This window comes from Peromyscus maniculatus, chromosome 15, assembly GCF_049852395.1.
Source record: "Peromyscus maniculatus bairdii isolate BWxNUB_F1_BW_parent chromosome 15, HU_Pman_BW_mat_3.1, whole genome shotgun sequence".
Classification (NCBI taxonomy): domain Eukaryota; kingdom Metazoa; phylum Chordata; class Mammalia; order Rodentia; family Cricetidae; genus Peromyscus; species Peromyscus maniculatus.
In genome coordinates, this window is record NC_134866.1 from 5,951,717 (window position 1) to 5,975,041 (window position 23,325).

Here is a 23,325-nt window from a genome sequence, read left to right on the forward strand (position 1 = left end):
AAAAGATCCATTCATTAAAAATATATCTTAGTGCATGTCAAATTCTCTTGTAAAATAAACACTTCCAACATGGGTTAACAATCAGCTGCTTCCAAAGGAGGAAACTATCCAAAATGAAATGAAAACCATGGGCTGGAGATGAGTCTCGGTGGCACAGTGCAGGCCCTGGGTTCAGTCCTCAGCATCGGTAACAATAGCATAGGTACGCATCGCTCCAGGGCTCGGGACTGTGCACGCTGCACATGGCTCCACTCTGGTAGTGCTCTGATTCATGAGAAAACTTGGCTGAGTTTGGAAATCTCACTTACAGATAAAATAACCAATCAAATAGAAAGTGCGGCAGGCAGACTCTTGGCTAAGTCTGTCCGACATGAGTCCCATCTCCCCCCCCCCCCCCCTGCGCCTGTGACAGCTTCTCCCTGGAGGTGTGGCTGTGCCACCCACTCAGTAATCAGTGGTGCAAAATTCAATTTATCTGTGACCTCGAGCAAACAAAATGTCCTGTCTAGAGTTCGGTCGTGTCAAGGGCCATTCTCTTACGCCTCCTCTCAGGAAACACAGAAGGGTTGTTTGTGTTGTGGGCGGAAAGGTTTTCCTGCGTGAAGGAGGAGGACCCAGATGATGCTCCTGTCAACCCCGCCCCAAGCCAGCACACAAAACAGACAGGGCTGCTACCACAGGGAGGCAAGCTTTTCTTTTATTCGGGTTCTCAGAACGAATCAGTTGGTGTCATTGTAAATAAATCCAGTGAAAACTCTCACACTGGAGCTTTTGAGCATGAGGGAAAGTGCCTGGCCGAGTCCTGAGCCAAAGCCACCTTAGATGTGCATGTGCTTACCCCCCTGTGGTCCAGGTGCATCCTTACAGCTACGGTTGACGTGGCCGTGAGGCCGTGAGGGTGGAGGGCGCGCCCTTCCTGTACGGCCTCGCTTTGCGGGCAGCGCACCTCCAAGTGCCCTGCAAACCGCGAGACCGCTTCAGGCTGGAGTGATGTGCCCGAAGCCGGGCACCTTGATGCTGGGGATGTCGTTCTTCCTGTAGAAGTCGGTCTGCACGTGGTTCACACGGCCGTAGCCTCTGTTGAGGGGCTCGATGGGCTGGTTGATGCGTTTCCCGTAGACCGAGGACATCAGCACTGGCACGGTCCTTTCCTGTTCCTGGGAAGATGAAATACGCAGTCACTGCCCTAAGCACAGAAACCTTTCTGCCCACGGTACGTCAGCACAGTGGCCCGTCCTTTCTGCGGCATCCCGCCCAGGTGGCGTCTCCTGCCCACCTGCAGCTGCAGAGCCGGGGACCCCAGACCCTCTGCTGTCACCCCGCTCTTCAGAAGAGACAGGGAGCCTCGGACTAGGCACCCGTGGTGGCCTGACTTCCTTCGGATGCTGTTCCTCCTCCTTCTGTCCCCTCCCCTGCCAGTCCCTCTTTACCCCGGCACACGGAGCCGGGACCCCAGGAGCCTTGAGCTTCCAGGCTTTCTTCTTCCCACTTAGCGCCTGTGCTTGGTCATTTTGCTGCCAGAAATCTCCAACCACCCAAGTCTCCGGGCCTCACCAGGAGTCTTTCCTGACCACTTCCCTCCCCAGAACCTCTCATCCCTTTCACTATGCCCATAATTTAAAGGTTTTTCTGTGCGTGGTGTCCATCCATGTGGAACCAGTTGTTTCTTCGCCAGAATTCAGCTGTAAGAGGACAGGAGTGTGTTTCTTGGTCCCTTTATGGTTCATAGTAGAGAGGAGAGCACCAAACAATAGGTCGTCTGAGCCACCTTCTTCTCATCAGAAAATAGGAACTTCAATACCAACTCAGAGTGCATCTGATGTGAGTATGTCCTTGAAAAAGTGATTCCATGGTGCCTTGATCACTTCACTCCAACCCCCAGAGAGTAAAGAGTGGCATGCTGGCCGGAACCACTGGCCTCACACACGGGAAGTAAGCACCCGGCTGCTGTACCGCATCTCCAGACTTGGCAATCTGAATAACAGCCACAGGAAAGAACCCAGGGGCTCAGTAGCAATCCCACCCAAAGCTTGTGTACTGTGACGTCCGGGTGGTGTGCGGTCTAACAGTCTGTGTGTGCTCAGCCCCCGACCTTGAAAAATCTGCCACGTACCCTCATGCAGAATGGGGGATCATGTCAAAAGGCATGATCTGACGCAGACCAGGACAGGCACAGCCTGGAGGGGAGAGGGCACGCCAGCACCTGTCCTCTCGCTGTGACCCTGACGGGAGCCACTTCAGCCAGTTACCTCCCTTTGCAGCTGATTCCAGAAAATTCCTCCCTTTGGAGAGCACTGGGGAGATCCCAGCAAAGCTGTGTGCCACAGGGAGGGGACTTGGGGAAGACAAAGGCCAGTGTATCTAAGTGGAGGTAACAGGGCTCAGTGTGCAAGCAAGCAAGGACTCTTGCCTGTTGAAAGCACCTCCTAACTTTATTCTTCCCACATTGTTCAGTTCCCTAGAACCAATCAGAAAAAATAATGCAAAACTGGCATCACAGAACAGAAGGATCTTAACTTCTCAGCATGATAAAATAGATGCAAACCACACAAATAACGCTACATAAAGCAACGGAACACATTATCAAAAATTTGCATATGGTCACATATACATGCCTAAGCCCATATATACACGCAAAGATAAACATATAAGCACACATGTTCACACATGTGCATGTACATATACAACATACGTATGTATATGCATAGATATCTGCATGTTCTCACATGCATACAGATAAATGTGTATGAAAATGTGTGCACAGGCATGCACATACACATATATATTCAAGTTTCAATATATACACATGCTCAGGGTCACATAGACATAATACAAGTGTGTACCCAATATACATGTAAATGCATATACACACATATAGATATGTATGTATCCATGCACATATAACATGCTGTATGTGTATACACATGTATGCATGGGCACTTACACATGTGCATAGTTTTGATGGTCTATTAACATTATTAATATATCTTACCTCGTCATTAACATGAAGCCCCAGGCTTTTGGCGTGTTCTCTGTCATCTCGATGTAATTTCTGGTTATAATCTAGTCTCCTCTTAAAAACACAGTCGTAGAGGGAGATGATCCCTGTCTGAGAATAACAGAGACAGTCATGGGTGTGCTTAAAGGATGAGCCACTGGTATCTGATCCTGCACTGAAACCCACACTCAGTGGAGGAGGGTCCACACACACGGCAGACCCGGCTGTGACTGGAGAGGAGATCAGACCCCTCTGGCAAGAGCAGTGTTGTCTGTGAAGATGTGTTGCTCTCATCAGCTGAATAAAGAGCTAAATGGCCAATAGCTAGGCAGGAGGAGATATAGGCAGGAAAGCCAGACAGAGATAACTCTGGGAAGAAGAAAGGCGAGTCACCAGTCAGATGGAGAGGGACCAAGACATGCAGGAGGACAGGTAAATGTCATGAGTCGCCGGGCGGTGGTGGCTCACGCCTTTAATCCCAGCACTCGGGAGGCAGAGGCAGGCGGATCTTTGTGAGTTCGAGGCCAGCCTGGGCTACCAACTGAGTTCCAGGAAAGGCGCAAAGCTACACAGAGAAACCCTGTCTCGAAAAACCAAAAAAAAAAAAAAAAAAAAAAATGTCATGAGTCATGTGGCAACATGTAGATTGATAAAAATGGGTTAAAGTTGTAAGAGCTAGTTAATAACAAGCCTATGCTATTGGCTCAGCTTTCATAATTAATAATTAAAAGAAAAGAGCAGTGTTGTGAGGACCGAGTCTGGGTGCAGGCATTCCATGGCATCTCTCCTGGGCTCACTGGTGCTTCTCCTCCAAGGCTGCTGTGCAGAAATAATGTGGACCAAGTGCTTCATGAACAAAACGTGTTTCTCAGTTTAGAGGCTGGAAGTTCAAGGTGTGGTCAGATTCCCACCTGGGGAGGGCAGCTTTCTGCTTCACACATGACACCTTCTCTCTGCATCATCCCAAGGGAGAAAGCATGAAGGCTCACTCAGGCCTCTCATTCATGAGGACCCCACCCTCGAGGCCTGATCCCCAGAGACACACCGACTGACCACATGTCTGATTGTCTGATGGCTAGGTTTCTTACAAGGGATGAAAATATTCAGACCAGAGTCAATCTCCTCTATCTGACTAAGGAGGTGTGTGTGTGTGTGTGTGTGTGTGTGTGTGTGTGTGTGTGTGTGTGTGTGTGTTTGTGAGAGTGTGTGTGCATGTGTATGTGTGAGTGTGTGTATGGATGTGTGTTCTCATGTATGTGTTTGCCTTCATTTCTACTTTTTTATTTCTCAAAGTATCTAATACAACCTTATTCTGCTATGAAAAATCATCAGTAACTAACTGGATGCTGTGACAACATGACCCAGCAGAAGTTATACTTCAAACTGCTGGACAATCGCCAAACTGTCTATATGTAATCCCACCCTCTTGAGAGACAAAAATATTTTTTCTTAAATTCCATGGATAGCTATAGCACTTGGTAATTGATACCCATGAATATATATAATATGTCTACATATATAACATAAACATGCATCAGAGAGAGAGAGAGATAGGTGATAGATAGACAGATAGATAGATGTGCCTGCACACAGCTTAGATGTTCTGGAAGATGACCTGTTAATACAACCATTCTCTAAATATCTCTGGCTTTCCTCTTCAGACTTTTTCTTAGTCAATCAGCTTGTGTGGTATCTAGTAAAATAAATAAATCATGTGTTAGGTGTTTAATCTTCATCTCACACGTCATGCTTGGGTTTGTTGCTCTAGATGCCCTGATTCCTTCAGCGACAAAACCCAACTTGGCTTATCTGTGGGGTTCGAATTGCGCGCACCAGCTGTCTTACTTATCCTGACATGGTTTGTTCCTGATAATGATGCTAGAATGATTTCCTCTGTGGGACAGAGACACACTGGGCAGTGGAAAGAAAGGACGCACGCACACATTGAGTGGCCTGGGATACACGGTGACCCTGTTGACAGAGCGCAGGAACCAGAGGTGCTGGCACTGATGGGAATGACTAGCAGCGCGGGCTTCCAGCAATCAGGGCACTCATGGACCACACACCAAGTAGATCCGGGAGGCAGCTCACACCCGGTGGAGCCCTGATGTGACTACCATCCAGTGAGGGAGGCAACGTGGTTTTTAAGAATCTCTGTTCCAGATGTGTGAGAATTTTACCAGCAGTGTGCTGTGCAGGGAGGGAGCTCTCACCCACTGGGAGGGTCCCAGCTGGACTGAACTCAGACAGCCCATGTCTGCCACTAGGGGCTGTGTTTTCTGTCTGCACCACTGCTGGACGTTCATGTGTTTACTCCAACTGCCCGGGGTGTTGTGTCTCCTGAAGGTAACACATGGTCTAGAGGAAGGTGTTTTAAAAACTAAGTCAATGGAGAATGGGTAAATTATCGGCATTGAGTGCTGTAAAATTGGCTAGTTCCTTGTGTCTTCACATCACGCTGTAGACAAAAGTAAACTCTAGATGAAATAGGAAAATAAGAGAAAAAGAAAACCCATAAGGGGCCTCCTACACAGAAAAGCAATAAGGAAAATGTCACAAAGAAAACATCAATCACTTTGACTTGGTAAAATTAGACATTTGCTTATCAAATAAATCTAAGTTTCTTTAAAAACCCATTTTAAGGCATGACAGGGAAATCTCGGTGTCTTGAACATCCAGTGCGGATCTGCTGCTGCAGAAGCTGGTGGGCCGCCAGCCCTCACAGGCTGAGCAGAGCTTTCTGAGGGAAACAGCGAGGCCCCTTCGGCAGCACAGAGGAAGTCCAAGCATGGCATCCGCTCTGCAGGGATGGCGGGTGTAAATTCTCCCCGGGGCCGGGCCTGCCCCTCCTCAAGGGAGAATTATCCACATCCAAGCCCAGAGCTATTGGTCGAGCCTAAGCCAGGCTTGCAGCAAGACAAGTGCTGGCCCCCCCCCATACACACACACAAGAACATTTTTACACTTTTTATTTTTATTTGTGTGTATGTGTGTGCAGCTGCATAGGTGTACCCATGTACATGAAGGTGGCTGCAGAGGCCACTCGAGGGCATTGGATCCCCTTGAGTCGGAGTTCTAGGCGGCTGTGAACCACTGAACGGGAGTGGCAGAAACTGAATTCAGGTCCCTTGGAAGAGCAGCAAGCACTTCTAACTGCTGAGCCGGCTCTTGTGGTGACTTAATCTGGTGGTAGTTAGACTGCTGGTATACTCCCCGTTTTCTGCTGCCCCTCTGGAAGCCCTGGCTAACTCTGTGCTGTCTGTGGGCTTGGAGGAGATCAGCCACACTTCACAGCATGATCACTCATGTTGTGACCAAGTAGTTCCCTTCTGCACCCTGAGAACCGTATGTGAAAGTGGAAGTGAGTGGTGTTCCCCATCCCACGCCCAACAGTGCTCCCACTGGCTAACTAGCCTGCTCAGGTAAGGGGAACCTGCATGGGAAGAGGGCGAGCACCAGGAGTAAGGAAATAAATCGCTGGTATCTGCCCGGGGTGTTCTTCTTCCATGCTCTCAATCAGGCCAACCCTCCTCAGTGGAGTGGGTTCTGCTGGAGCCCTGAGCTGATCTCAGAAGACCTAAAGGCAGAAGAACAGATTCAAGAAGAAACAGAGGTGTAACCGCTGTTACCCAAACGCTCCACACCACAGGAAGCTATGGATATGCAACCTCACAGGAAAAAGAGAAAAACTCTATTGCTTTTCGTTTTAATGAGGTGGTCTAAAATTCTGGAAAGAGGAGCAGCTGAGAATCCATGCTGCCCCAAATTCCAGGGTGTCGTAAGCGCCTAGGACATGTTGATCTGGATTAGGAACGTCACTGTTTCTGGGCATAGACTGATGAGAATTGTAGATAGTGCCACCTGTTGTGTGTGTGTGCTACATATTCATAACATCCAGAGGAATAAATGAATTTTTCCATCATCGAATAATAGGAATAAAAAAATGGCAGATGGGCAGCCTCACTGAGCGAAGCCCTTATCCATCCGCAGCACCTAAGCAAAACCAAAGCATGTCTTCTATTACTGATCTTCCATCTTTTGTTCTTGCGTTCCTTTGTGGCTTGAAGCAAAATGATTTTAATAAAAGCCAATTGGGATTGAGATTCTATCACAACACAGACTTGGTGCTGCACAATTAAAATCAGCCTCAGCATCGCCTCTGTCTCTCCCTCAGCATCGCCTCTGTCTCTCCCTCAGCATCGCCTCTGTCTCTCCCTCAGCATCGCCTCTGTCTCTCCCTCAGCATCGCCTCTGTCTCTCCCTCAGCATCACCTCTGTCTCTGACTCTGAGGATGCCCTGCACTACTGCAGGATGCACATGTGTGCACACTCCTCATTCTGAGCGTGCCCTGCACTACTGCAGGATGCACATGTGGCATGCTCCTCACTCTGAGCGTGCCCTGCACTACTGCAGGATGCACATATGGCATGCTCCTGACTCTGAGCGTGCCCTGCACTACTGAGGAAGCACATGTGTGCACACTCCTGACTCTGAGCGTGCCCTGCACTACTGCAGGATGCACATGTGTGCACACTCCTGACTCTGAGTGTGCCCTGCACTACTGAGGAAGCACATGTGTGCACACTCCTGACTCTCAGCGTGCCCTGCACTACTGAGGAAGCACATGTGTGCACACTCCTGACTCTGAGCGTGCCCTGCACTACTGAGGAAGCACATGTGTGCACACTCCTGACTCTGAGCGTGCCCTGCACTACTGCAGGATGCACATGTGTGCACACTCTTGACTCTGAGCGTGCCCTGCACTACAGCGGGAAGCACATGTGTGCACACTCCTGACTCTGAGCGTGCCCTGCACTACTGAGGAAGCACATGTGTGCACACTCCTCATTCTGAGCGTGCCCTGAACTACAGCGGGAAGCACATGTGTGCACACTCCTGACTCTGAGCGTGCCCTGCACTACTGCGGGAAGCACATGTGTGCACACTCCTGACTCTGAGCGTGCCCTGCACTACAGCGGGAAGCACATGTGTGCACACTCCTGACTCTGAGCGTGCCCTGAACTACTGAGGAAGTACATGTGTGCACACTCCTGACTCTGAGCGTGCCCTGAACTACTGCGGGAAGCACATGTGTGCACACTCCTGACTCTGAGCGTGCCCTGCACTACTGCAGGATGTACATGTGTGCACGCTCCTGACTCTGAGCGTGCCCTGCGCTGCTCCTGGACATCAACCAGTGAGACCATTAGCCCACGTGGTTCCTGGAAACCTCAGAACTGTGACCTAAGTAAACATTTTCTTTATGAGACACACAGCCTCGGGTATTTCATTACAGGGATGGGAAATGAGCTAGAAACAACTGCAAGGTGCCATTTTAGACTCCAGGACAGAAACTGGGGAACCTTACCTTAAATGAGACTACAGTCTGAGCAGGGGAATCAACCTCCACACTAAAATATATAAAATAAAATCAAAAAGCACTAAAATTTCACAGATGAATTGACAGGACATGGGAAAGTGGCACAGAAGAAGGGTGCTGAGTTCTCGTTGGCCCGGAGCTCGTGGACAGGCCTGGGCATCACAGGCAGTCACGGGACAGCGCTGCTGGCCCAGCTGTGCAGAGAAACCTCTCAGCTGCTGTGGACTGAGCCGTGACATCCAGACACTCACAGGCTGATGTCTGACACTGGGGAGTGGAGATCGCTACCCTGCTCAGAAGCAGGGTTGCTGAAGATGCGCTTAGTCAAGACGAGGTCATACTAGGGTAAGGCAGTACTCCTCAGCGTAACTGGTGTTCTTCTGGAGGAGGAATTTGGACATAGAGACATATATCAGGAAGGACAGTGTGAACGGGACAGGAAGATGACCATCAAGAGAAACAAAGGGATCAGAGCTGAGCGTTACCTCTGAGCCCGGACAAAGGACGAGACTTTCACCCTCCAGGACTGTGAAAGGTGAGTTTCTTTGTTTTAAGCCTGCGGCACTTTGTGCCATGCCGCTGGCCAACACGCTTGGTAAAAGCGGCTGTCTGGAGCAGCGGGGAGGGCAGGGCAGGTTAAATTGGGGTTCTGCAGCGGGGCCGGAAGCCTGAGGAGCACCCTCCTCTGGATAAACTGAGACTGCTGATCCCCCCCTGAGCACGCGACACTAATACACAATAACACTCTACTCCTGATGGCCCAAGGGCTTGCCCGTCTTGGCACGTGACCAGCTCTATCCAATGGACTGTCAGCTGGAGTGGCATGGGACTCCTTAGACACAAGTACTGAAGAGGTGCGCCCAGGGTCCCAGGCAGCATGAAGTGGGAGCAGTCTGTGAGCAGGCTGCTGAGTGACTCGGCTGAGCAGGGACACACTGCCAACACCACTGGAAACTTAGCGTGAGAAGTGAAGCGCTGAGCTCTGTGGAGTCCTTTGTCGCCGGGGCATAACTGGCTTTGTCCTGACCCATGTGAGTGGGTGACTGAGGAACGCGTCTACACCTGTGGGCTACAAGGCCAACCTCCACCCTGAGGTTGCAGGTTCTTATTACATCCTGCATCTCCTCTCCTACCCTTTGAAGCTCTCCTATTCCCGGAAGTTCCACACGCTCTCACCGGAACAATGGGTGTGAGTTTTAGAATAAACTGGGACACGGGTCCTTTCTCTCTTCCTCCTTTTCATATGACACTAAATATAGGAATACACTTTCCTGTCAGATTAAACTACTTAAATGCTGTGAGAAACAAACATTAAAGAGATGCTCGTATTTTCATAATCTTTTTGACAATTTGATACATGCTTATATATAAATATATATTACAATGCATTGTGATCATATTCACCTCCATTACCCTTTCTTATCACTCTCCCACTCCTGATGACCCCCTTGTACTTCTGTGTGTGTGTGTGTGTGTGTGTGTGTGTGTGTGTGTGTGTGTCCCACTGGATTTAGTTAAGGAGGCTTGTGTGTGCATATTTCTATGCAATTGCAATGAGAGTGATAGTACATGCTCACCAAACACATTTCTATTTGAGAACAAATTAAAGAGGCAATTCTTTATTTTCCTACAGGAGTCTGGGCTAGGAACATGGGTGGTGCCAAGGCATGCCATCTCTAGGTGCACAGACTCAATCTCTGTCTGTGTAGGGAGAAATCAGAGGACCCAGTAAATGACTCAATGTTTAGGAGACTACCAGGCCCTGGTAACAGTGGAATGAACCACTAAAAAGAGGGACCAGGCGTGCTTAGGACCAAGCCAGTCAACACTCTGACGTGGACAGGAAAAGAGTCTATGAGGTCCGACCCCTAACTGAAGAGATTTCAGCAGATGGCGGCTGCTGAGGGTGGAGAATTGGGTTTTTTTAGGAGTGTGGACTCTAGGAGTTGTCCCAGTGCTCCCCACACCCATGTGCATATGGACAGCACTGATTTGACTTGGGTGAGCTCTGAGGAAGAGGAGGAGGAGGAGGAGGAGGAGGAGGAGGAGGAGGAGGAGGAGGAGAAGGTGGTGGTGGAGGAAGAGAAAGGGGTGGGGGATGTGAAGGAGGAGGTGGAGGAGGATGAGGAACAGGAGAAAGAGGAGGAGGACACAGAGGAAGAAGATGAGTAGGGGGAAGAGAAGGGGAGGAGGGAGAGAAGGAAGGGGAGGGGGAGAGGAGGGAGAGAAGGGGAGGAGGGAGAGAAGGGGAGGAGGGAGAGAAGGGGAGGAGGGAGAGAAGGGGAGGAGGGAGAGAAGGGGAGGAGGGAGAGAAGGGGAGGAGGGAGAGAAGGGGAGGAGGGAGAGAAGGGAGGGGAGGGGAGAGGAGGGAGAGAAGGAAGGGGAGGGGAGAGGATAAAGAAGAAGTGGAAAAGGAGAAGGACCAGGATGGGGGAGGATGAAAATGGGGATGAGGAAGAGAAAGAAGGGATGATGACAGAGATGAGGGAGGAGAAGGAGGGGGAGGAAGAGGACAAGGATGGAGTGATGAGGAGGATGAGGCAGAAAGGGGGAGGATGGAGAGGAGGAAGACAGGGAGGAGGAGAGGGAGGCGTCCTCGAGGGGCTGCAGGCAGGAGGGAGGTGAAGGTGACATATTGCATCCATACATATAACCATCAAGGGATAGGTAATAAAAAATCATGGAATTTTTCAGTAAAAATATAAACAACGGGTCAAGGACAGGAAAACCCACAGAATCAACTAACCTGGGCTAATTGGGGCTCACAGAGATTGAACCGGCAACCAGGGAGCCTGCATGGGACTGATCTAAGAGCTCTGTATATGTACTTGTTACAGTTGTGTAGCTTGTGGGACTCCTAACTGTGGGAACAGAACTGTCTCTGACTATTTTGCCGGCTTTGGGGACCCTACTCCTCATACTGGGCTGCCTTGCCCGGCCTTGATACATGGGAGGTGCTTAGTCTTACTGCACCTTAACTTGATATGACAGGCTTTGTTGATATCCACTGGAGGCCTGCCCTGTTCTGAATAGAAGTGGAGACGTGGATGGTGGGGGGGGAGGTGGTGGTGGGAGGGAGTGAGGGAGGGGAAACTGTGGTCAGGATATCTAAATTAAGAAATGAGATTGAAATATACAAATCGCCATCATTACAGTTTATATTATTTTATAAAGAGGGACAGTGGGTTGTCACATCAAGAGCTCTGCAGCACGCACATTGGGCAAAGTGTGGGAAATGAGTCAGTGTCTGTCATGTTACACCATTGTCTTTAGCCCAGCGTTGCCCTTAGGTGAAACTGAGCACTCGCTGCAGCAAAACTCTACCTCACTGTTAGTGACTGCCGCTTCCTTTGGTGTAAACGTTCCCACTGTGGGGGCTGGAGAGATGGCTCAGTGGTTAAGAACATTTGTCCTGGCAAAGGATTTGAATTTGGCTCTCGCCCTCCTGAAATCTAATTCCAGGGGATATCGCGCCCTCTTCTGGCCTCTGTGGGCACGAGGCATGCACAGACATACATGCACACAAAAGACCCATACACATAAAAAAGAAAATGTTCCCGCTGCGGCCATCTGAGGGCAGCCAACCGACTGTGCAGTTCAGAAATGATGCTTGTGATGAGTCTCGTGAGTTAGAAAGAACAAACTCTGCTCCCGACGAAGTGTCTGGGCCACCAAAGGACATCCTGGCCCATGCTGACTCAAGTGGCAATCCCCTGGGAATGGCTGCTATTCCTCTCTCCAAAGCCATAGCACTCAGACCTCCACTTGCCCACAAACGTACGACCTATTTTCACAACTGAAAATCCCCAAGGTCACTGATTCTGTAAGGGCCCCCTTTGACTTCTGATAAACCCAGAGCGTCTCCGTGGGAGTCAGGCAGCGTGCTGAACTAAGAGACTTTTCACAGCCTGCAAGCCTGTGGTTTAGAGGGCTGCAGCTTGTCAAGGAACAGGAGTCAGAACCTTTGAAGGACTGCTTAACTGCTCTTTGTGGCTTGCCTGCAGACGAGACCCTGTTCCCTCTCCCGGCACATTGGGATCATAAGCTCTGACAATTTTTACAACTTCTCAGATTATCTGAGAACATTTTCCTCTTGAAGTGAAGTCAGCAGAATTCCTCCTGGCTGACTCATGTCTGTCTCACACCGGAGGAGTGCTTGGACTCCATGGGTTCTGCCTCGTCACCACCACAGGGAGACCGGGTGACTGCAGCGCCAGCCGCGGCCCCTCTCCACTGACACTAGCTCCTCACTGGCTAGGCATCCAGAAGTTCACAACATGGCAGGTAGGGATGATCCCCAGAGGCTGAAAACTCCGTTGTTTTCTTGTGTCGTCTGCTTGCAATGTTTCAAACTTCTGCTGTGGGTAGACTATGCTTTGTCACCCCTAAAAGTTCATGTGTTGGAACTTGGTCCCCAGGGTGGCAGTAATGTAAGATGCGGGCACACATTTAAGGATCCCCCCCCCCCCCCGCCCCCGTCAGGGGGATCCTTAGGTCACTGAAAGCACAGCTGGAAGGGATTGGGAGGATGCAGGTATCTGCCTCCTGGCTGCAGGTAGCTGCCTCCTGGCTGCAGGTGCGACTACTCACCCTGTCACGTGTTCCACCGGCACCCAGGCCCCGCCATAGTACAGCCAAATGGCAGAGACTCGGCACAGACCAAGGTCTGCTGCTGATAATTTTAGTCCGCAAGAGTTTGAGCTAAATAAACTGTTTTCTTTTAATTTTCACTCTTCCCCCACCAAAAGGTTTTTTTTAAAAACCACAAATAAACAAAAGACACAAAACAAAACAAAAAAAAAAACTTACTTTCTTCATTCATCACTTGTGGCATGTTGAGAACCTTGGGGTCTTACTAGAGTGTGGGAAAGCTGGTTTAATATTACCTCATCAAACTATGGAATAAAAACATCAGCAGACGCTGCTGCGTGACCAAAGCAAGCTGAGCTGGGTACAGAGCGCATGCCTACAATACCTGAAGCAGAGACACTTCCATCACAGGTTTGGGTTCACCCTCATCTAATTTGAGAGTCCCAGGCCAGCTTGGATGACGTTATCAAATCCTGTCTTGAAAGAAGAAATAGAAAAAGGGAAGGAATGGGAGTGGGGAGGAGGGAAGGGAGAGGGAGGAGGAGCTTTGGTGACGGAAATGCTCTCCTCATAGGCTTGAGGACCTGAATGGAATACCCAGACCCCACATTTAAAAAAAAAATCTAAAACTAAAAACAAGCCAGGTGCAGTGGCTCACACTTATGATTCAGAGTTGGAAGATGGAGACAGGCAGGCCCCTGGGGTTCACTGACCAGCCACTCTAGCTTCCTTGGCAATCTCCAGATCAACGAGAGACCCTGTCAACATCCACAGCCATCCTCCGGTCTCCATATGCATACACATACAGAGGCGTGTACTCCCTGCTTACATACAAACGAGACAACTGAAAAACGTGTACATATTTGTGTGATCCTCTGTGTGTGAACACATCATCAGACCCGTATCTCTGCGCATAGAGGCACATGGCAAAGAGACATGCCACACCGGTTTGTGGGCGGTGTTGCCATTGGTAGGAACATTCTCCGTGTGGAAAGACGTACTCACCTCCTCCTTCCTTCATTCCCCTCTCACTGCTGAGTTCCTGAGGGGAGCTGGGCCCCTCCCTTTGGAAGATCCCACCTGCCTTTGAGGAAGACATTCTGCCCTACGCTCTGGGACTTGCTGTTCCCGGGGACAGGTCACTGAACAACAGACTTGCAGCTAGCACAGGCGTGAGGCATCTGTGATCCACACCAATCACCAGCATGAGTGGAGTCCTAGACCACACATTCTCCAAACAGAAACCCCTGGTTTGCTAAGTGTATCTTCTTCAAATAAAGGTGGCTTAGGCCTTTGTTTTTAAAACTTCCCATTTCATGTATTCATCCCTCCTTTATCCATCTATGCAGCAGGTGTTTATGGAGTCTCAGGCTGAGCCAATCCCTGTTTTGATTGGTTAGGAGATAGCATGACAGAAATTAATCCTTGCCACGGGCCGGCCGATAATTCACTAGGGGAAACAAGACAGTGAGATAAGCAAGTGGAGTATTTAGTGGGCTTGATGAGAACAGGGGCAAAGGAAAACAGGAGTGTGGAGAGGAAGAGGGAGTGGGCATCCAGAGGGGCGCCCTGCATTCTCCTAGCAGGGCTGGAGTGTAAGAGTCTACTGGGCAGCTAAGACAAGACCCTTAGATCCCACCAGGGACACTGGCCACAGAATGCATTTCCTTCCTCCTCAGCTGCTTAAGAATGCTCAAATATACATGGTCAAATATGATGGATGTCTGAAGTGACAGGGCACCATACATGAGGGACCATGGAGGACACCTGTGTGGACTGGATACTGGCTGTGGTCCTTGGGACTCTCTGCTTTGTAGCTCTGGACAGACTGCGTGAGCTTTCATACACAGGCAGGTTACTTACTACCCTGGACCAAGAACACTCCACAGTCAGGGAAGGAGAGCTCATGGCACATAAGGTCACCATCAGCCCTCGCCTCCACGTCTGAGATTCTGCACATGCAGAAGGGATTCCCACTAATCCCAGCAAAGCCAGAGCGGGGCCTGTGGAACACAGGCCTTTCTCAAAACAGCTTTCCACAATCCACCCTAGCACACTGGAAAACACATTCTAAAGCCACTTAGGCGATTTCTTTTTAATGTAACTGTTAGACTTTGAGGGATTTAATCAAAACCTTCATAAAGGGGCATTCTCTTCCAGCTCGGCTTTTCCATTTCAGGGGCAGAAGTGCTGTGCACAACAGAAGAAGAAGAAGAGTAATTTAAAAATGCCATTGAACTGAATCTGCTTGGCTGCCCCTGGAACCGTATGTCTTAGGGAAACACAGGCTGCTGGAGCCCCCTAGGGAGCAGTACCAGAGCTGGTCACATTGTAGATGGTAGCTTGAGAGGACACATTTGTCATCCTATTCAGGGGCATTACCAGAGCTTTAAATAACTTTGTAGCCTGAAAAGTGTGAGTGTGGTGGGCTCCCTGGGGTGTATGCGTTAAAAGACCAGGGGCAATGGATGGATGCTCATCTTTACTGTGGTCCTCTGAATTAATCTCCGAGAGCGAGGAGGGTCAGGTGTGTAAGAGACCGGCTGCTGGGAATGCGTACTTAGTGAAAAGAAACTAATCGTTAGTAACTACAGCGAAAGAACAATGGCTGTGTTTACACAGGGCTTGTGGCATCTCGTGTCACGCTGGTTAATCAAATCGTGTGTGTGTGTGTGTGTGTGTGTGTGTGTGTGTGTGTGTGTGTGTGTGTGTGTGTATGTGTGTGTGTGTGTGTAGTCCAGAAGTTGATATACAGTATCTTCCTCAATTGCTCTCCACCTCATTTTTTTTTTTCATGAAGCAGGGTCTGTCACTGAACCTGGAGCTCACTGATTCTGCTAGAGCAGCTGGCCAGTGACCTCTGAGATCTTCCTGTCTCTATCGTTCCAGCTCTCTGATTCAGCTAGGGCGGCTGGCCAGTGACCTCTGAGATCTTCCTGTCTCTATCATTCCAGCATGAAGCTTGGGATTACAAGGACAGCAGCACAGCACACAAGGGTCCTTACGCTTATGCAATTAGCTCTTTTGCAACTGGACTGTCTTCTCGGCCCCAGTCACATCAGTTCTTACATGAGCTCTATACAGTTGCATCTGCTTATCTCATAGATGGCTAGAATGACATGGAGGGCTTCTATCTTGGGCCAGAGCACAAAGCTAAAACATGGAGGCAATATTTCTGTGCAGGACTTCTGATCCAGTTATGGTGTTTTTTTTTTTTTTAATTTTTAGTTAATTCCTATGGTTTTGATCTTAAATGTCCCACAAAGCTCCTGTGTTGCAGGCTAAGTCCCTAGATGATGTCTCTGTTGGGCGGTGGAGGAAATGTAAGAAGATGGACATGAGGTAGATCATTGGGGCGGGAGAGGGGGTGAGCCTGGGATGCCCAAAGTTAGTGTCTGGTAAGGGCCTGTTTCCAGCTTTGTAGATGGTACGTACCTTCTTGTTGTGTGTTCTCACGGGAGGAAGAGTGAGATGTCCCTCTGAGCCGTCTCTTATAAAGGTGTGATTCTATTTACAGAAGCCCCACCTCGTGACCTAAGCACAGCCAGGAGTACCCACTCCTAAAGCCGTCGCCTTAGGGGAATAGGATTCTCGAATACAAACTTGGGGATTGAGAGCCGACGCTCAGAGCACAGTGCTGACGTCAGGACAACTGCAACGCTGCAGTTCGGCTTGAGTAAACCCTGTGGGTGTCTGTATGGTTGACTTGTCAGCAAACCTTCTTCAAGATTCACCCTCGTTTCTCTAAATAACCAAAAGCTCAGGGAATTCACTTCTTCAGTGTTGCTCCTGGTTAAAAAGCGGCCCGTGTTCTCTTCATTAGTGCCACAGGCAGCTAACCGGTCAGGAGAACTAGGAGATGTGTTTTGTTGTCCTCGATGCTCCTGAGAGGGTCTTGACGTCGGTGATTTGGTGTGCCTCTTTTCCTTTCATTACTAGTAAGGCTTTGGGTGATAACCTTGTCTGTGACTCTGGTTACCGAAGTTGTACCACACGAATGCAGTGGGGCAGGCTGTAGGCATCGTTCTCTGTAAGGGGCAGGACAGACGTCTTTGAAGGTTGCCGGGGACCTAGTCTCTGTCAAAACTGCTCGGGTGGGGTAATCGTGGACGGTGGGAAGTTAATGGCAGTGGAGCTGTGTTCTAACCAAACTTTATTTCAAAGGAAGTGAGCGGAATGTGATTAGAGCTAGAGGAGTAATACAAAAAAAAATCAAAATAAAAAAAGTGGGAAAGAAACAAAATGGGAAGAAGAATAAGGCTAAAGTTGCAGAGCCTGGAGAATCTGTATTGGAAAAAGAGCTGGGCCGGCATGGAGTAATGAAAAGGGGGGGCCTTGACAGAGTGGAGGAGAGAGACAGATGCTGACAGTGTGGGAGCCTGAAAATAATTTATAGTATCCAGAACGAACAGAACTGTTTCTTAATCCTCAAGCCAATGTTCAAGGAAAAGTTGATACAAAAAGCAAATGTTGATCTGAAGTGGATCTGATGCTGACAAACACAGGGAGAAAAGAGTCATTGCCGAGGAAGTAAGAGGCTGTCCCGGGGTCCCAGTGCGCAAGGAGCGTGGGGCGCCGCGGACAGCGGTGAGAAGTGATCATCTCCAAAACAGAAGGGCTCGGGGGCAGGCGTGGTGCCGGCAGAAGAGGCGGGTAGACGTGCAGTGTCCTCAGATTATAATTGCTTTTCATGAGGAGGGGCTGACTTGGCATCCTTGTCCAGAAGAGGAGGCTCAATAACTATGTGCGCGCGTGTGTGTGTGTGTGTGCATGCATGAGTGCATGTATGCGTGTGCATGTGAGATACCTTAGTTTTTGAATTGCTAGTGTGAAAAGCACAGCTACATTCTAATGGAAATCTGGTTTGATTAGTAGGTTTTGAAAGTAGTAACAGTTGCTGGGATGTGTTTGTGTTTTGTATCAAAAGGCGCCCTGCCTTTCCATAAAGGAGAGCTTCCTGGAGCTGTCCCTTATCAGGCAGAGTACCTGGCACCCCAGCTTAGTTCGTTTTCCCTGGAGGAGAGCTTTTCCTCAGTGATGAGAAGTTTTCTAGCCATCACTCAGCCAGAACTTATTTTTAACTAGTACAAGAAAGAACCTGCCATGATTTTTGTCCATGTGTATATACATAAGATATCTATATAAGTAGTTTTTGTTCTTAAATGTCCACGGAAACAAAACCATGCCCATATTCCTCAGATTCCATTCTAACCAACCCAAGGAAGCATTCAGGTTCAGTTCAAAATGTACCTGAAGCATAAACTTTCAAATTCTATGGTTGATTCTCTGGTCCTAACCCAGGCAGTGACTCAAAAACAGCTGTGTCAGATTTCACATCTGCACCATCACATATATTCGACTATTTATGCACAAAATTCCTTAAAGAAAAGATTTTGCCAGTACCAGCAACTCCCCACCCAGACAAGCGAGCCAGACAGATCCTGGTTTAATAAGCTAAGCAAGGCTTAAGCGGGGATTTGAAGGGTCCTCTAGGGAACCACTCTTTTATGCACAGTTGAAATCTGAGTACTGAATAGCTGAGAGTGCTCATGGAAATGTAGTTCGTGTGACCAGATGAACTGCCAGTTAGGACCCACTAGCATAAATGGGGGAACAAAATTTTACATTTGCAGTTATTAGCTTGCATAATTTTTCTTTGACCCAACTCATTCTGTCTCGGGAACCTTGCTGTGGTCTCCCTGCAGATGTCTGGTCTTTGTGACTTCCACTGAAATAACTCAGACAAGACACACAGCGTGCAGTGTGGGGGACAGACAGGAGAGAGGAGGGCACATTCTCGGGGAGGGACAGTGGACGGTGGCCAGAGAACATTGCCCTGGTCTGCACTTTCCGAAGGCTCTGGAACAAACACCTTTCCCAGAAGCCTTTCTGTCCAAATGGTTGGCAGCCTATTCAATTTGACTTCGGGGTGGGGGTGGGGTATGTCCTGGGTTTTCATCAGAAAGTCGCCTGTTTTGTAGTAATTATATAAACTTTAGGACTTCTGGAATCAGGCTTAGATAATCATCTGTCAATGGCCTTCCAGGCAGGCTGAGGATGTAAAGTCTCTTCTCAGGGCCAGAGCGTCAGTGCGTGTCCCTCCCATTCCTCCCAGCAGATGTCAGAGTCCTGCACTTCCAGATGTAGAAGCTGTTATGAGAGATGGGTCCAGCACCAGCGCCCTCTAATCATGTGATACCTAACTGCCTCCCTAAGAGTCCCTTTGGTGTAAATCTAAACTGTTCAGTATTGGGTTAGTGGTTCAGCTGGAGCTGGGAAAATAATTCTATAGTGTTCAGAATGTTATCTAGCTGAACATTGCTTATTTATTGTAGATAATGAAACAGTGGTCAATAAATAGTTTGATATTCATGTACCCAGAATCTTTAGCTCCATCATCCTGCAAGGTAGCCTCTGTCTTTGATGCATATTTATCTTGCTCCCATCTGCTAACTTTTGAAATCCCAGTTCTTTGGAGACACCAGGATAGTATTTCACAGAACCCCTCAAGGTGATGTGTTATGAACGTTTTCATTATGTCAGCACAGACTTCTGGGCTCTTTGTCACATTCTGTGGCTCAACACAGTTTTAATCATAAAATTGGCGATGTTATAGGCACTGCACACTTATGTGAAGTTCATTCCATATATAAACTTATTTATAGATAAGAGTTTATTTATATATTTGGTTAGTTTTGTAGACAGGGTCTTACGACATAGCCCAAATTGGCCTTGAACTCTCAATCCTCCTGCCTCAGACTCATAAATGCTGGGAACAAACATGTACCTCAATGCCTGGCCAGCCAGTTTAAGGATATTGGACACAGAAAGAAGAATGGGGTCCATGGCAGCAGTGAGGTTAGAAACCATAGCTATGCACCCCAGTCCCTTCTAAAAATCCCAGCACATTTCCAAGGCTTGGGTAGACAGATCTGATGACAGAAGCCCCCCCCCCACACACACACACACCTTGTTCCTTCTGTCTTTCCACATTGCTCAACCATCAACAGATGTGCTGTTGTTAGATAAGAGGCCCTTCTGGGAGTGGGCTGGGGCTTATGGTTGCTGACTTGGTGTGCTGGAACTGCTAGAATAGTCCCACGGACAAAGGGCTTAAACGACAATCGGTAATTGTCTCCTGGTGCTGGCAGCCAGCAGCATGGAATCAGTCGTTCTCCGGTTGTTCCTTCAGGGGACTATTAGGGAAGACTATGCTCCTGGCTGCATTCTTCATATCCCTTCGTCAGAAGTTTTCATTCTACATTTTCGCATCTTTTTCCTTCTATGCATGCCTGTCTCTGCAAGCTTCCCTGTTCAGGTACATCGAGTTAGGGGCTACCCCCACAGGTCACCTCAGTTTGATTGCCACTTTAGAATTGTGCCTCTGGGTCAGTTTGCATTCTGTGGTATTGGAATCAGGACTCTACACCAGGAATTTTCAGAGTTCGAACACTAAAGTTGACTACACCAAGAATGGTCCCTGTTGCTGGGGTCCTGAGCTACATGATGTGTGCCTGACACTCCATGTGTGCTGGCCTGTTGTGAAGGAAGAGGATTCACTTGAGCTCTGGGGTTGCCAGTGGGAGGATAGGAAGACTATATCATGTGGGAACACCTTAGACACTATGAAGGAATAAATGGCCTCCTTCATCCCAGGCACTTGATTAATCCACATCCCTCTTCTGGGCAACTCATACAGTGCCACAGCAAAAAAAAAAAAAAAAACCAAAAACAAACAAACAAACAAACAAAAAAACACCATTGGGGCCTAGCATCCATATTTAATGTCTCTTTTCCACAATGTCTTCCTGAATCAGGCATCCTCAGCAGGATGCACTGGTGATATTTAGTCACAATAGTGAAAAGTAGGAACAAATGACCCCATGGAGCCTAAATTTGCTTCTTCTGTATTAGTGCCTGGTGGACAGAGCACCGCGCCTGCCTCGGACCACAGAGTCACGTCCAGCACCAGCAAGTGCCCAGTGTCCCTAAGCCAGAATCAGACGGCAGCTCCCAGCCCAGCCCAGCTCTCTCAGCACTCACCGCTCACGCTCTTTGTGATGGATAGCTTAACTTCAACCTGAAGCAAACTGAAGTCATTTGAGAAGAGGGGAACCTCAGTTAAAAGAGTGCCTTGGCAAGATGGGACTGTAGGCAGGCCTGGAGGGCATTTTCTTAATTAGTGATGGATGGGGGAGGGCCCAGTCCCTGGTGGGCGGGGTTATTCCTGGGCTGGTGGTCCTGGGTTCTACAAGGAAGCAGACTGATGAGCAAGCCACTGAGCAGCAACTCCTTCACAGCCTCAGCATCAGCTCCTGCCTCCAGGTTCCTGCCCTGTCGGAGTTCCTGTCCTGACTTTCTTTGATGATGAACAGTGACGTGGAAATGTAAGCCAAATATGCCCCTTCCTCCCCAACTTGCTTCTGGTCATGGTGTTTCATCACAGCAGCAGTAACTAAGACACTCTCCTTCTTGTTTCTGCCATTTAGAGGACAGATGTTTCCAGCACCCTGGACCTTATAGGCATCTTTACTGGGGCTAAGGCTTGTTTTCACTGCACATTTCACTTGGGTCAGGCTCACCCTGCCCACCCTCACTTCCTGAGAGGCAGGCCTACACCCGGTTGTGGTGTCCCTATTCTTGGGGTCGTTGTCCCTCTGCTGAAGGTCTCTCTTGCCTGCTAACCATGCCTGGCCCTCCAGTGTCCCCACATCACATTCTAGCCCTTCATAAGCAGTCACATGGGGCCCTGCCCAGGACTCCGGTATTCAGCCCTAGCAACAATCAAACTTAGATTGTTGGACCCCAAAATTTAGGGTCTCAAGAGGGTGCCCCAAGAACCCATACTCCATTCCAGTTGATGCAATAGCAGGAGAATTTATTAAGCTTCTGTACAGAAGGGCTCCTCTTCCCAAGAGCAAGAGTCGCATCTCACTGCAGCCCCATGGGGGCTTTTAAAGGAAAAACCCATAAAAGCCATAAGATTACAATTCCCATACAATTTCATTTCACAAGTTACAGAGTGATCACAGAGGGGGTACAGTTACATCAACAGGTACATTCTTCCTGAAACCTCAAGGGGGAATATCAGGGCGGGAGTGGAGTTTACAGAAAGGTCACAGTGGTCCTTTGCTGTGGATATCACTCTATATAAATAAAACACTGATCGCCAGTGACCAGGCAGGAAGTATAGGTGGGACAAGGAGAGAGGAGAATTGGGGAAACAGGAAGAAGATGGGGAGACACTGCAGCCACCGCCAGGGCAAGAGCATGTGAAGACACTGGTAAGCCACCAGCCATGTGGCAAGGTATAGATTTATAGAAATGGGTTAATTTAAGATAAAAGAACAGTTAGCAAGAAGCCTTCCACGGCCATACAGTTTATAAGTATTACAAGCGTCTGAGTGATTATTTTATACGTGGATTGTGGGACTGCTGGGCTTGGGGAACCTGGAGAGAAGCCCTCCAGCAACAGTCCTTCCTGGAACACCTGCAACTATCCCAGTCACAGTTGAGCACATCTCTTAACAGAAATCTTTTTACATTGTTATATGATTGCAGGGGAGATTGAACAATGGCTAAGTCAGGTTGCCCTTGGAACTATATTTTTAGTTTCTCATTTCCTGGTGCTTGAAGTTTTTTTCCTGAGGCTTGGAGGTGTAAGCCTGAAAGGCTAGGGTCCTTCAACGTAAAGCCCTGAACCAGCCCCCGTAACCACTGTAGGCCAGGACGCTTCCGTGCACTGCACAGTGTTGCGCACACCACTCTCCTACACAACTCCTCTGGTCCCTGCAGCTCAGTACAGCTTGTCCTTGGAACCACCCTCTGCCCTGCGGTCACACCATCTCTGACGCCGCTTGCCATGTACCTTGTCCCCGACCCTTGGCAGGTTGCCCCTGGCACCATCCTAAGGGCTCAGTCCCAGCCCTCTGGCCACAGGGTTACACTATCCCTGAAGCCCGGTCTCATCACTATCTGAACAACTCCAGCAATGCAGCCCCGCCCCAGGCCTCTCCCTAGCCCTGAAGCCCCGCCTCCATCACGGCCCCTTCCAGCCTCCGGGCCCTCCCGGGTAGTGAGGTCCCCTCCCCTCCCCTCTTTCCTCGGGGACTAGCTCACCTGGCTCTCCCGCTGAAAGTAGCTGTGCTCCTTGGGGTCCTGGCGCCGCGGCGGGATGTAGCTGAAAGCTGGCACCGCTGAGATGGGCAAACATCGGGGCTTGGCCCGCAGAGTGGAGGCAGTGATTTCTTCCTCCTCCTCCTCCTCCTCTCCCTCCCCTACTCTCTCCTCCTCTTCCTCTTCTTCCTCCTTTTCTTTCACGTGGCCGGGGTCCATTCCCCCGCTACTCAGTCTTGG

At 49.2% G+C, this 23,325-nt stretch overlaps 1 protein-coding gene across 1 annotated transcript; it reads right to left on the bottom strand.

The window, feature by feature from the left end:
- Positions 1-679: 679 nt before the first annotated feature.
- Positions 680-23,304, bottom strand: Cfap90 (cilia and flagella associated protein 90). Its single transcript, XM_006993011.3, has 3 exons — positions 23,089-23,304; positions 2,993-3,109; positions 680-1,157 (listed from the first exon to the last, which is right to left on the bottom strand). The coding sequence occupies exons 1-3, from the start codon at positions 23,302-23,304 to the stop codon at positions 978-980; spliced, it is 513 nt and encodes a 170-aa protein (XP_006993073.1). The 3' UTR covers positions 680-977.
- Positions 23,305-23,325: the final 21 nt, after the last annotated feature.

Coding starts and splice junctions, on each gene's coding strand:
- Cfap90 (XM_006993011.3), bottom strand. CDS start 23,304: ATGGACCCCGGCCACGTGAAAGAAAAGGAGGAAGAAGAGGAAGAGGAG. Junction 3,110..23,088: donor ACTTTCAGCGGGAGAGCCAG/GTGAGCTAGTCC, acceptor TGTTATTCTCAG/ACAGGGATCATCTCCCTCTA. Junction 1,158..2,992: donor GGCTTCATGTTAATGACGAG/GTAAGATATATT, acceptor TCATCTTCCCAG/GAACAGGAAAGGACCGTGCC.